Source organism: Rhinatrema bivittatum, chromosome 3 (genome assembly GCF_901001135.1).
Source record: "Rhinatrema bivittatum chromosome 3, aRhiBiv1.1, whole genome shotgun sequence".
Lineage (NCBI taxonomy): Eukaryota > Metazoa > Chordata > Amphibia > Gymnophiona > Rhinatrematidae > Rhinatrema > Rhinatrema bivittatum.
The window spans coordinates 357422123-357435788 of NC_042617.1; the positions used below are offsets into that span (position 1 = coordinate 357422123).

General features: G+C 53.5%; 1 protein-coding gene across 2 annotated transcripts in view; it reads left to right on the top strand.

Moving 5' to 3' along the window:
• MDN1 (midasin AAA ATPase 1) overlaps positions 1 to 13666 on the top strand; it is a 765271-nt gene that overhangs the window by 304126 nt on the left and 447479 nt on the right. For both annotated transcript variants that reach the window (XM_029595415.1, XM_029595414.1), the window contains exons 37-40: positions 79 to 201; positions 752 to 949; positions 7280 to 7387; positions 7728 to 7916. In XM_029595415.1, the coding sequence (XP_029451275.1) occupies positions 79 to 201; positions 752 to 949; positions 7280 to 7387; positions 7728 to 7916 (618 nt within the window). The remainder of the gene's footprint in view (positions 1 to 78; positions 202 to 751; positions 950 to 7279; positions 7388 to 7727; positions 7917 to 13666) is intronic.

Genomic DNA, 13666 nt, shown 5'->3' on the forward strand with positions numbered 1-13666 from the left:
CGGGGGAGGCTTTGCTCTGCCTTCCTTTCTGCTCGTTGTAAAATTTCCCTCTGTGTTCTGTTTCTTCTCCTCATAAAGGATATAACAGACTTGTTTGGGACGGATCTGCCTGTGGAAGGAGGCAGAGGAGGAGAGTTTGCTTGGCGGGACGGACCCCTCCTCGCTGCATTAAAGGCTGGACACTGGATAGTTTTAGATGAGGTGAGACATAACTGCTTGGACTATCTTAAGGTAGTGAGAGGGAGACACTGCTGCAGTGATTAGAGGGCACGTCATCTGTCCACTTGTGCTGCAGATCAGGTAATGGGATTGTGGAAGGCAACACTACGGTGCCCTCTAGCCTCAGAGCTGTTACCAGTTGCCTTCCTTCTGAGTGTGATGCTGGATTTTATGCTGTGAGCTCTTAATGATGCATTAGGAAACAGCTCGCCGATGAACTGATGATTCTGTCCTACGTGACTAAGAAACATATTTTTGTAGGTCAGAATGCTAACAGCATTCTGGAGGCCTCCGTAGAACATCTCCTATGAATTTGACTTACCTGCAGCTATACCATTCTGCTCACATCTTTTTTTTTTTTTTTTTTCCTCTCTCTACTATACTCAGGTGTACTCTGGGGGCTCTTAGTTTAATTTCTATGACTTGTGTGAATATGTAATGAATGATTCTTTCTTTAACTAGTATACAGCCCTCTACGCGTGATCAGTGCAGTGGTAAAAGGTGATTGTTTGGTTTTGCTTTTATGAACCAGCTGAACTTGGCTTCCCAGTCTGTATTGGAAGGGCTGAATGCTTGCTTTGATCATCGAGCAGAGGTTTACATCCCGGAGCTGGGCATGACTTTCCAGGTGCAGCACGAGAAGACAAAGATCTTTGGATGCCAGAATCCCTACCGGCAGGGAGGTGGAAGGAAGGGACTCCCAAAGTCGTTCCTAAACAGATTTACACAGGCAAGTTATCCCTCTCAATTTTTAACCCTCACCCTTTCCTTGATCATGGATGCTAAGACTCATAAGCTGGCTGTCATTTTGAGCTCCCTCTTTTTGTCCTAACCCCTTGCCTCTGTCAGGTCCTGTGGCTGTTACTGGAGATCATTGCTCTCTGTTCCTCTGATAAACCAGCAGAAGGCAAATTTAAGTGTGAGCTTGGCGCTGCCAGAAGTAAACATTCACTTAGAAAGATATGCTTATTTTTTGAAAATTTAATTTATTTTTATTTTATTTATTTTTATATATCTACATTCGATCCGAGATATCACATCGGTTTACATTCAGGTACTGTAGGTATTTCCCAATTTAAGCAACAAACAAGCCAAACCCCCCCCCCCCCACACACATTTTAGGTGATTTCTTTTTATCTTCAGATAACTAGAATTCCCTGTACGTACCTGGATCAGTCCAGACCGTGGGTTATGTCCCCAATCCAGCAGATGGAGTCAGCCCAAAGCTTTGAGGGGGTGTCACCATAAGTACTAGTATCCCCTCTGCAGGAGTTCAGTATCTTCTGACTCCAGCAGATGCGAGTAGGGGAATCTGGGCTTGGTCCCGATCACCCATAACCCTTTTGTCTTTCCCTGGTTTTGGGGTTTTATTCTCTGTCTTTGTTAGCACTTGTATTTTGGATCAAGTTGTCTGTCTTTAAAAAAAAAAAAAAAAAAAAAAAGTTAATTGCTTAATTGGAGAGGCGTGGCTTTCCTGTTGTCCCTCGCTGTCTCTCTCTCTCTCCTTTCCCGGCGATAGTGGTCTCCCCGGGGTAAGTTGACTTTTTTGCTGCTGTTATTTTATTTTCTGTTCAGGTGGACGCGGTTGCCGGTGGACCGGCCTACCAGCGTCTTCTCCCTCTCCCGCGGCCATTTTGCGGCTCCACGTGGGCTGTAGCGGGGAGCAGGGAGATAGTTGTCGGCGGGCTGTGCGGCCAGGAAGGCCCCCCCGCGGCGCCGTTTTCTCCTCGTCGGCGGGTAGCGCAGGCCATCCGGGCCCCCCCCGCAGCGGCGTTTCATCTCGCGGCCCCCCCCCCGAGGCCCTGGGTGTTTTCAGCTGCCGGGAACTGTTTCTTCATCGCGATCTCGATGCCGCGGCCGGCGCGTTGCTCGGCCTGCGGCGAGCCTGGATCGCGCGTGTCGAGGGAGGGGATCTGCGCTAGGTGCCTCCCCAGGGGGGAAGGCACGTCTCGGACCCTCACTCATTCTCTCCCTATGGCAGCCTTGCCCGGGCGGCGCGGGCCGGCCCCTCCCCCATTCCTGGCGGGAACGGCGGCCATTTTACATGCACTGCACCCTGAAGGAGCTCAGGCAGCGCTGGGGGATGGGGAAGCCTCAGAGGGCTCCCCCCCGAATTTGCTACCGGAGACGGATCCGGAGGAGGACCCGCAGGGGCAGGGTCACCCGGGGCCCCCACCCGCGGGGGTCCCCCCGCGGAGGCCGGGGTTCTCCCCGGAGTTTATACGCCTGCTGCACACAGCGTACCTGCAGGAGCTGGCTGATCCCGCGGGGCCCCCACCACCCAAGCAACCGAGACCTTCGGCCCTCTCCACGGCCCCCCCCGCTCCGGCGGGCGTGGGGGCCCCACAGCTCCCCGTACACGCCCGGCTCCCTGTGGCCTCGGGGGGGACTGGGTCGGCCCCAGGTTCCCCTGGGGCAGATCCTGCAGCTTCGGGACAAGGGGACTCTACTTCTGAGGGAGAGGATCCACGCACGCTGCGCCTCTTCCAGCGGGAAGAGCTGGATGACCTAATTCCGCAAATCATTCAGGGGTTGGACCTCGATCCCCCTCCGGACCCGCCAGCTCCCGTTGCGCCCGCGGTCGTCACTTCCTCTAAGAAGGGGGATCCCGTACTGGCAGCCCTTCGTCCGAGGGCTCGGGCTTTTCCCATTCACGATTCTTTCCTGCAACTTCTCACCAGGGAATGGGATGCCCGGAAGCTGCTCTGAAGGGCAGCCGCGCCATGGAGAGGCTGTATCCGCTGCCGGAAGATTTCCTGGATCTCATCAAGGTACCCAGGGTGGACTCCGCGGTGTCGGCGGTCACGAGCGGACGACCATACCGGTTACGGGTGGAGCGGCGCTAAGAGACACGCAGGATCGCAAGTTGGAGGTTTTCCTCAAGCGGGTCTTTGAGGTTTCCGCAGTGGGGCTGCGGGCGGCAATGTGCAGTTCGCTTGCCCAGCGGGCCAGCCTCCTCTGGGTGCAGCTACTGCTCACTTCGCAGGTGTTGCCGCCCGAGGAGGCCGCTCAGGCGGATAGACTGGAAGCGGCAGTGGCATACGGGGCGGACGCCTCCTATGATCTGTTTCGGGTCCTCGCCCGCTCTATGGCTTCGGTGGTGGCGGCACGTCGACTCCTCTGGCTTCGCAACTGGGCGGCGGACACGTCCTCCAAATCAAGTCTGGGTTCCCTGCCATTCAGGGGTAAGTTCCTGTTTGGAGAGGATCTGGACCAGATCATCAAATCCCTGGGGGAAAACGCGGTCCATCGCCTGCCGGAAGATAGATATCGATCCACCAGGGCATTCTCGTCCTCCCGGACCAGAGCCAGGGCGCAAAGACGATACAGGAACTACAGGCCGGCGGCGGCTAGGCCCTCTGCCCCCAGGTCTCAGCCCTGGGCGCGCTCCTTTCGTGGGCGCCGCCCCGCGCGTTCCGCTCCTACGGCGGGACAACCTTCTCCCAAGTCCTCTCAATGATGTTCAGCTCGCCCCACTCCGCCGTCCCCAGGATTGGGGGGCGGCTGGCGTTCTTCTACAAGGAGTGGGCGCGGATCACCTCGGACCAGTGGGTACTGGACACCATAGGACACGGCTACGCGTTGGAGTTTGCCCGCGCTCCAAAGGAACGGTTCATCTTCTCTCCCTGCGGCTCGGACGTCAAGCGAAGGGCGGTGCAGTTGACGCTGGACAGATTGTGGGAGATAGGCGCCATTGTGCCCGTACCCTCCGGAGAGGTGGGCTCGGGCCATTATTCCATCTACTTCGTGGTTCCGAAGAAGGACGGGTCCTTCCGCCCCATTCTGGACTTGAAGGAGGTCAACAAATCCCTGCGGGTGGTACGGTTCCGCATGGAAACGCTGCGCTCGGTGATCGCAGCGGTACACCGAGGGGAGTTTCTGGCCTCCTTGGACCTGACGGAGGCCTACCTGCACATCCCCATCCGCCGGGAGCATCATCGGCTTCTGCGTTTCAAAATCCTGGACCAGCATTTCCAGTTTGTGGCGCTTCCGTTTGGATTGGCAACGGCCCCGCGCACCTTCACCAAGATCATGGTAGTCGTAGCGGCTGCCCTTCGGAAGGAGGGTGTTCTAGTCCACCCCTATCTGGACGATTGGCTCATCAGAGCGAAGTCTTTTCGGCATGGTCAGGCTGCGGTGGCCAGGGTGATAGAGTTTCTGCAGTCCCTGGGATGGGTGGTCAACTTCTCCAAGAGCTCCCTCGTGCCCTCGCAGCGCTTGGATTTCTTGGGGGCGACCTTCGACACCCGTCTGGGCGCGGTTTTCCTACGCCAGGACAAGGCGCAAGCCCTACGGGAGCACATACAGCGGTTTTCTGCATTACCAGCTCCCACCTCCTGGGACTATCTGCAGCTCCTGGGAGTCATGGGTTCCACCATCGACATGGTCCCTTGGGCATTTGCGCACCTCCGACCTCTGCAACGAGCGCTCCTCTCCCGTTGGAAACCTCTTTCGCAGGACTACCAGGTGATTCTCCCGCTGCCCCAGTTTGCCAGGAACAGCTTCTCCTGGTGGATGGTCCCGGAGAATCTGGCTCGCGGCGTGTCCCTCGATCTTCCAAATTGGATAGTGGTAACCACCGACGCCAGTCTCGTAGGCTGGGGAGCAGTCTGCGACCGCAGCGCCACGCAAGGGACGTGGTCCGCGGAGGAGTCGAGGTGGTCCATCAACCGTCTGGAAACCAGAGCGGTCAGGCTGGCGCTCATCCACTTCCTGCCCCTTCTTCGGAGTCGGGACGTCAGGATCCTGTCCGACAACGCGACAACGGTGGCCTACATCAACCGACAGGGCGGCACTCGCAGCCCGCAGGTCGCTCTAGAGGCAGCGATGCTAATGCAGTGGGCGGAACGGCATCTGGGCCGTCTGGCGGCCTCGCACATCGCGGGAGTCGACAACGTCCAGGCGGATTTCCTCAGTCGCCAGTTTCTGGATCCCGGAGAGTGGTCCCTCTCCGAAGCCATGCAGTTGCTGGTCCGGCGGTGGGGATCCCCCCACCTCGATCTCATGGCGTCCGCCCAGAACACCAAGGCGCCTCGCTTCTTCAGTCGCCGGAGAGAACGGGGGGCGGAGGGCGTGGATGCGCTCGCGCTCCCGTGGCCGACTGATCTGCTACTATACGCTTTCCTCCTTGGCCGCTGGTGGGACGGCTACTCCGAGTAGAAGTTCATCAGGGAACTGTGATTTTCGTCGCGCCAGAGTGGCCAAGACGTCCTTGGTTTGCGGATCTCCTCCACCTAGTTATCGACGGACCCATCCGGCTGGGACATCTTCCTCGCCTCCTACACCAGGGACCGGTATTTTTCGACCAGGCAGAACTCTTCTGTCTTGCGGCCTGGCTTTTGAGAGGCGCCGCCTCCGCCGACGGGGGTACCCGGAGGAGGTAGTGTCAACTCTACTGCGGTCTCGGAAGACCTCGACGTCGGTGGCCTATGTCCGTGTTTGGAAGGTGTTCGAGCTGTGGTGTACCGACCGGAACACAAGACCCACGGAGGCGTCTGTCCTGCAGATTCTCCAGTTCCTACAGGCGGGAGTGAAAAAGGGGCTCGCTTACAACTCACTTCGGGTTCAAGTGGCCGCTCTTGGTTCCCTCCTGCGGGGCGGGGGATCTCTGTTACGGCATCCGGACATCATTCGTTTTCTCAAGGGTGTCAAACACTTGCGGCCTCCATTGCGGGATCCTTGTCCATCTTGGAGCCTCAACCTGGTACTACGGTCCATGTCGGGACCTCCGTTTGAACCTCTGAGGAGTGTGACGATCAAGGACCTCACTCTCAAGGCGGTTTTCCTGGTAGCCATATGTTCCGCTCGGCGTATTTCGGAGCTGCAGGCTCTGTCCTGTCGAGAGCCTTATCTCCGGTTCTCCGATTCGGGCGTTTCACTTCGTACTGTGCCTTCCTTCCTCCCGAAGGTGGTGTCCGCCTTCCATGTGAATCAGACGGTGGAACTGCCATCTTTCTCTTCGTCTGAACCGCGGTCTCTCCGTCTCCTTGACGTCAAGCGTACGCTGCGATCCTACCTGGAGGCTACGAATGAGTTTCGGACTTCGGACCATCTCTTCGTCCTTTGGTCTGGTCCCCGGAAAGGATCCCAGGCCTCGAAGACGACTATTGCCAGATGGCTGAAGGCCGGCATTGCCGCTTCCTACATCGGGACGGGGCGGACTCCCCCACCCGGTATTGTGGCGCATTCTACACGCTCTCAGGCGGCCTCCTGGGCGGAGAGCCGCTCGGTATCGTCGCAAGAAATCTGTAGAGCGGCCACCTGGAAATCGTTGCACACGTTCTCGAGACACTACAGACTACACCTCGCCTCGTCCGTCCATGGACACTTTGGCGAACAGGTTCTCCGAGCAGGCCTTGCAGGACCCCACCCGGTTTAGGGAAGCTTGGGTACATCCCACGGTCTGGACTGATCCAGGTACGTACAGGGAAAAGAAAATTATTACTTACCTGCTAATTTTCGTTCCTGTAGTACCATGGATCAGTCCAGACGCCCACCGCATATGGGTTCTACTCCTGCTCTGCTGTCTTTCGGGCTGATTCTTCTCAGCTGTTCTTCATGTTACAGTAGTGTCTTCCTGTTGTTTTTCACGTGTGTCCCGTCTTCCCTGTTGATGGAGGTTGACACGCTATATTCGTGACCCCCGCCCATTGGTGGGAAGGTCCCAGTTTTTCTCGATTTCACTTTAGCGGCTTATTGTTGCCGTCTTGTTTCAACTTGATCCAATTGGGAGTTTTCTGTTTACTCGGGCTCTGATATACTCGATACTGAACTCCTGCAGAGGGGGTACTAGTACTTATGGTGACGCCCCCTCAAAGCTTTGGGCTGACTCCATCTGCTGGATTGGGGACATAACCCACGGTCTGGACTGATCCATGGTACTACAGGAACGAAAATTAGCAGGTAAGTAATAATTTTCTTATAGAGCTCAGATTTTATCTCAGAAAGCTGGAGACAATACAAACCAATCTGTTTAAATAAAGGTAGGAGTAAGGGTTATTGAGCCAGAGAGATGCTGTGGTGCATAAACAATTTCTCCAGCGTGGTCTTTGTTCCATAGGTATATGTGGATCAACTTTCTGTGTCAGACATGGAGTTTATTGCAAATACCCTGTTTCCTGCGATTGGCAAGAGCATCATTGCTGAAATGGTGGCTTTCAACAATAAGGTACTACAGATTAAGTCTTTTGAAGAAAGAGAACATGCATTGGCATGACTCAGGATAGGATTTTCTTCCCTGTCCTAGTTTCTGGAGCAATTTATTTCCTTGCCCCAGGTTTGTTACTGGTGGTAGCTAGAAGGGATTTATTGGTGGGGCGAGATAGGTAAGAGAGACGTTAGGGACACTGTACATATAGAAATTTGTTTATCAATAATTTTTATGAAAGAATATCAGAACAATCTTATGCAGTTTTAATGGTGTACATTTTATAATAATGCCGCATTGGTAATTTAAAAAGAAAACTTGTCCATGTAGTTATCTCTCCAGTTCTTAAACTGTTTTCCAGATCGAGCAAGAAGTAACAGTGGAAAGGGGTTGGGGTCAGAAAGGAGGACCCTGGGAATTTAACCTGCGTGATCTTTTCCGCTGGTGTCAGCTGATAATTGTTGATCAGTCACCTGGCTGCTATGATCCAGGCCAGCATATGTTCTTGATCTACGGAGAAAGAATGAGGACTAAAGAAGACAGAGAGAAGGTGATATGTTCGCCATTTGGCTGCTTGCTTTTTTATATAACAAAATGACTGGAAAATTAAAATCATGATAAACAAGGATAGTTACAAATCTATTCTCTTATGCAAAACAGTTTATCATGTAGCTTTTTCTAATGATATAATTTTCTAATGATATAAATTTAAACAGATGAAAATGGTGATTTCCTAGCGTGTAGCCAGATGGATTCAGGACAAATGGGTTATGTATTCCCCTGCTAGTAAATTTTTCAAAGCTGATGTCACCCTAGATATATCCCTGCAGTGACCTCAGCCCTTCAGTATCTCTGTCTTCTAGCAGATGTGGATTGTGCCTTCCCTATTGGGAACTCTTTAGAAGAAATTTTACCTTTAAATAGGAGAAAGATAGAGCCCCACTGCGGTGAAACCTAACGGTCCCTCCCCCAATTGCGAATTCCTGCGGTGATTTCTGAGATCCCTCAGAGGTGTGGCTTGGTCTGGCAGCCGGTGCCCGGCGTGGACTTAGCTGATGAAGCAGCTGAAAGGCAGCGGGTGCAGGAAGCCGAGCACAGCGGTGACAGCCTGTGCCCTCTCCCCCTGCAGCCAGACACAGTCTGTGTACTCATCCAGTAAGTGCTGAGCCCAGGTAAGTAAAGAAGAACTCAGACGATTGAGACATGGAAGGGCTTCAGTAAGGCTTTCCTCCGATCTCCTTGCTCTGCGCGCTGTACTGATGATGTTCCCAATCCTATTCAGCAAGGGAAGGGGGTTTTTCGAGCGGGTTGAGCAGCCCCGCTTCAGACTTGGTGGGCACTCCCCGTGGCAGGCCGGGTGGCACCATCTTGCGCGCGGTTTGGTGTGGCGCTATTTTCCCCATTGAATGTCGGTACGCGCAATGCGGGCTGGCCCTGGTGTGTGCCTAGTGCACGCATAAGTGTGCGCACACCTTTGCGCATAACTGTGTGCATACATTTGCACACAACTGGATGCTTATACTTAAGTGCCTTGGGGTGGATTTGTGCATACTTGAGCTCAGGCACTAACCGGCTGAAGGCAGAAGCTACAGCTAACTATGGCTCCAGCAACAAAGAAGCTGCCTGCCAAATTAGGGCTGCACTGTCTGATCTAGAATTCTTCCTGTGTCAACATTGTGAGGAAGCCCAGGGAGGGCTTGACTCTCAGAACTTCTCAAAGTCTGGCCCCTCCCAGTCAGAGGATGGGTCAGCCGTGACCTTATCTGATAGCACCCCAGATCTGAGCAATCCCAGGGCTGCATCCTCCCCAGGAGAGTGCAGTTCCTCCTGGTCTAGGTATGGACCCGATGACCTTTTCTTGGGTGGAATTCTTTCAGGGCCTTCAAGCCTTTGTTCAGGCGCAGTCAGCTGCTGCCCCTGCCTGATCTGATCTCTAGCTGGGAAGGCCTCATCCTCCCAGCCTTATCAGCATGCCTCGGGATATGCCTCACCTCACCAAGGTTATCCCTGACAGGGACCCAGACACCATGGATGATGATGGGGATGCAGACTCGGAGGATGGGGAAATCTCTCCAGGCCTGGAACCATACCGGACCATGCTACGTTTTTTCCACAGATATGAATGGCTGACCCAGGTCTCCCAGACCCTGAAGACTATAGGAGTTCCTGGCACGTACCCTATGTCGGAAAGAAAGAGGAATTACATCCATGGCTCTCTTCTGAAAGCCTCTTGCTATTTCCCAATGCTGGAAGCCATCCAGGAGTCGATTGACCTGGAGTGGGATGGCCCGGAAGCCAGTTTTAAAGGAGGTCGGGCCTTGGAGGCCTTGTACCCTCTGGTCCCGGTGGCCAAAGTATGCCTACATATCCCGAAAGTGGATGCCCTGGTCTGCACCGTCTCGAAGCTAGCAACCATCCCAGTAAAGGGAGGAGCGGCCTTGAAGTATGCACACAACATGCGGTTGGAGTCCATCCTTAAGCAAACCTTTGATGTAGCAGCAATGACACTGCAGATCATTTCCTGTTGTGCCCCGGTAACTCGTTCGTGTCTGCTTCTGTTGAGAGAGGCAGATAGCTCAGGTGCGCATCGCAGAGAGGTGATGGAGCCCGCCGCGGCCTTCCTAGCTGATGCAAGCTCTGACCTAGTGCGTAACTCGGCCAGAGTAGCCTCAATGGTGGTGGCCAGAAAACAGCTATGGCTGCTAAATTGGTCAGCGGATGCGACCTCTAAGACAAACCTCACAAAGGATGCCCTTTAAGGGATGCCTTCTATTCGGCAGTGAATTGAAAAAGCTAGCCAGTAAGTGGGGGTGAATGTCCAGTGCCTCGGCTACCGGAACATAAGAAAAAGAGGTCACAGTGCCCTTTGCCCATGAGGGGTCAGGCCAGGGGATCCCAGTGCTCCCGGCCCTACAGAAACTCATTTCAGATATCTCTGCCCTCGGGAAGGTCTCAGTCCTTTCAGAGCAGGCAACCAAAAAGAGGAACTGGTTCGGGCTCAGGTTCGACCTGAACTTCCCAATGAAGTTTGGCCAACCCATGCATGGGATAAGGAGATAGAAGAGGGAGTGTTGGCCCCCTAGAGGTGGGTCGAAATCACGTCAGACAAATGAGTCCTGGACATCATACGAGAAGGATATGCTCTAGAATTTTGCAGCATCCCTTGGGCCATGTTCATATCACCTTGCCACTCCCAGCACAAAAAACTGGTAGTGCAATCTACATTGTATCCTCAGTTTGAGGGTTATAACCCCGGTACCTACACCTCATGAAAATACGGGAGGATGTTCCATCTATTTCAGCGTTCCCAAGAAGGAGGTTTCATTTCATCCCATCCTGGTTCTCAAGAGCAACAATCGTCATCTGCTGGGAATTCACTTCCACATGGAAATGCTTCGCTCGGTCATAATGGCCGTACAACTGGGAGAGTTCTTAAAGTCCCTGGTCCTCTCAGAGGCCTACCTTCATATCCCAATCTGTCAAGACACCAGCATTTCCTATGCTTTGTGGTACTGGGCCACCATTATCTGTTCCGGGTGTTGCCCTTGGCCTGGCAACCACCCCCAGAACATTCTCCAAAATTATGGTGGTTGTAGCAGCGGCAATGAGGAAAGAAGGGATCCTGGTGCACCGTTACTTAGACAAATGGCTGATACAGGTGAAGTCATTGGAAGAGAACCTCCAGGTGACTAGCAGGGTCAGGTCCCTGCTTCAGGAACTCAGTTGGGTCGTGAACATGGACAAGAAGAGTAGTCTCAAGCCCTCCCAGTTGTTAGAGTACCTGGGAGTCGGGTTCAACACCAAGCTGTACATGGTCTTCCTCCCTCGAGGATAAGGAAACTGATGTGCGAAGTGTCGGTTTTTGAACACAATACACCCCAGAGTGTGGAGCTATCTCCAGGTCCTTGGCCTGCTGGTGTCAACCCTGGAGGTAATACCATGGGCGAGAGCACACATGCGACCACACCAGTGCTCCCTACTGTCAGGTTGGAACCCACTGTCTCAAGACTACTCGATTCGCCTCCACCTACCGATAGAAGTATGTTCTTCGCTCCAGTGGTGGCTACAGGAAGTGTATCTAAGCAAGGGAGTAAGCCTGTTCTCCCCCCCCCCCCCCCCAACCAAACTGAATAGTCCTCACAACAGACGCGAGCCTCCGAGGGTTGGGAGCTCACTGTCAGGAATTGCCAACCCAGGGTGATTGACCAAGGAAGAGGTGCGCTGGAACATAAGCCTCCTGGAAGCCTGAATTGTCAAATTAGCATGTCTGCAATTCAGCCACAGGCTCTAGGGACAAGCAGTCCGCGTGATGACACCACAACGGTAGCCTACATCAACCACCAGGGAGGAACCAAAACCCACCAAGTGTCTCTGGAGATAGACACCCCCCCCCCTATGGAATGGGCGGATTTAAATTTACAAGGGATTTCCGCCTCCCACAGTGCGGGAAAGGACTACGTCAGAGCAGACTTTCTCAACAGGTAGAGTCTGGATCCAGGGAAATGGGTGTTGTTGACCAGAGGCTTCCAGCTCCTAGTAGATCGCTGGGGGCCTCCCATCCATCGACCTACTGGCCACATCTCACAATGCAACGGTCCCCCATTTATTCAATCACAGAAGACATCAGCGATCCCAAGGGATTGACGCCCCTGGCCAGAGGAGGGACTTACTGTATGCCTTCTCTCCATGGCCTCTGCTGGGCAAGGTTATTCGCAAGATCTGTGCTACAGAGGATTAGTACTGGTGGCCCCAGATTGGGCCAGATGCCTGTGGTATGCAGACATGGGGAGGCTTCTGGTGAAGAGCCCTCTATGCCTCCGCCTGCACAGGGAACTTCTCCAACAAGGTCTGATCCCTTACAAAGACCCAACTCAGTTTTGTCTTATGGTCTGGTCCTTGAGAGGGCTCGTCTGACGAAGTGCGGATATTCAGTGGCTGTAATCGCCCCCTTGCTCCGCATGCAGAAGTTCTCACCGTCCCTGACATATGTGCGGATCTGGAGAATATTTGAGGCCTGGTGCAAGGAGCGCAGGGTGCCCCCCTCGGACGACCAAGATCCCCATGATTCTGTAATTTTTACAGGACAGCCTGAACAAAGGACTGTCCCTCAACTCCTTGAAGGTCCAGGTGCCGGTGCTCTCCTGTTGAGGCGAGGTGAAAGGAGCGCACCTGTTGACACATCCGGACTTGGCCCTTAAAGTGGGCAGTCCCCCTATGGAACCTCAATCTAGTTTCGGACTTCTTAGGGCCTTCCTTTCAGCCACTGTGTGCTCTATCTCTATGCCTATTAATGCTGAAGACTGTATTCTTGGTGGCGATATGCTCTGCTCATCGCATCTCTGAACCACAGGCGCTGTCATGTCAGGAGCCGTTCCTCCAGTTGACTCCAGGAACATTGCAGCTTTGACCATCCCTTCTTTCTTGCCAAAGGTAGCCTCTGAGTTTCACCTGAACCAGTCCATTTCGTTACTGTCCCTAGATAGATGCAAGGACTCAGAAGACTACCGCCTCCTAAGCCACTTAAAGGTAAGTAGGGTGTTAATACGGTATCTAGAAGGTAAAGAACAGGTGCACAAGATGGACCGCTTGTTTGTTCACGGTGGAAGGAAACAAGGTGAAGCAGCTTAGCAAGCTACCATAGCTCACTGGATCAAGGAAATGATCATGGGAGCTTATGAGGAGGCAGGGAAGCTCTTACTAGTTCAGGTTAGAGCTCATTCCACTAGGGCCCAGGCAGAATCCTGGGTGGCAGCTAAGCTATTGTCTCCTGTCAACATCTGCCAAGCAGCATCATGGTCTTCCTTGCACTCCTTCTCCAGGTTCTAACGCCTGGACGTCCAAGCCCTCGAAGACTTTGTGAGGGCAGTGCTAACCGGACCATGGGCAGCCTCCCGCTCTGTTCGGGAGTAGCTTTTGTACATCCCATTGGTCCTGAGTCCATCTGGCTACATGCTAGGAAATGGAGAAAATACTTACCTGATAATTTCATTTTCCTTAGTGTACATAGATGGACTCAGCATCCCACCCATGGCTGCCCAAGAATAGTGCCAAGGATTTGCCCGTGGAGTGAATATAGATTCCAAGAGATTACGGGTAATCCGTAATCCAGTCCCTAGATCAGTGCATCTGTATTCTTACTTGGGGGTTCAATGTTTATGATTGAGTACAATTACGGTTAACAGTTTTTTATCAAGCTTTTCATCAGTATGTCCACAGTGGCTTTTGAAGAGAATACTTGGAGGGCTGAGGTCACTGCAGGGCTTTATCTAGGGTGACGTCAGCTTTGAAACCTGACTCAGT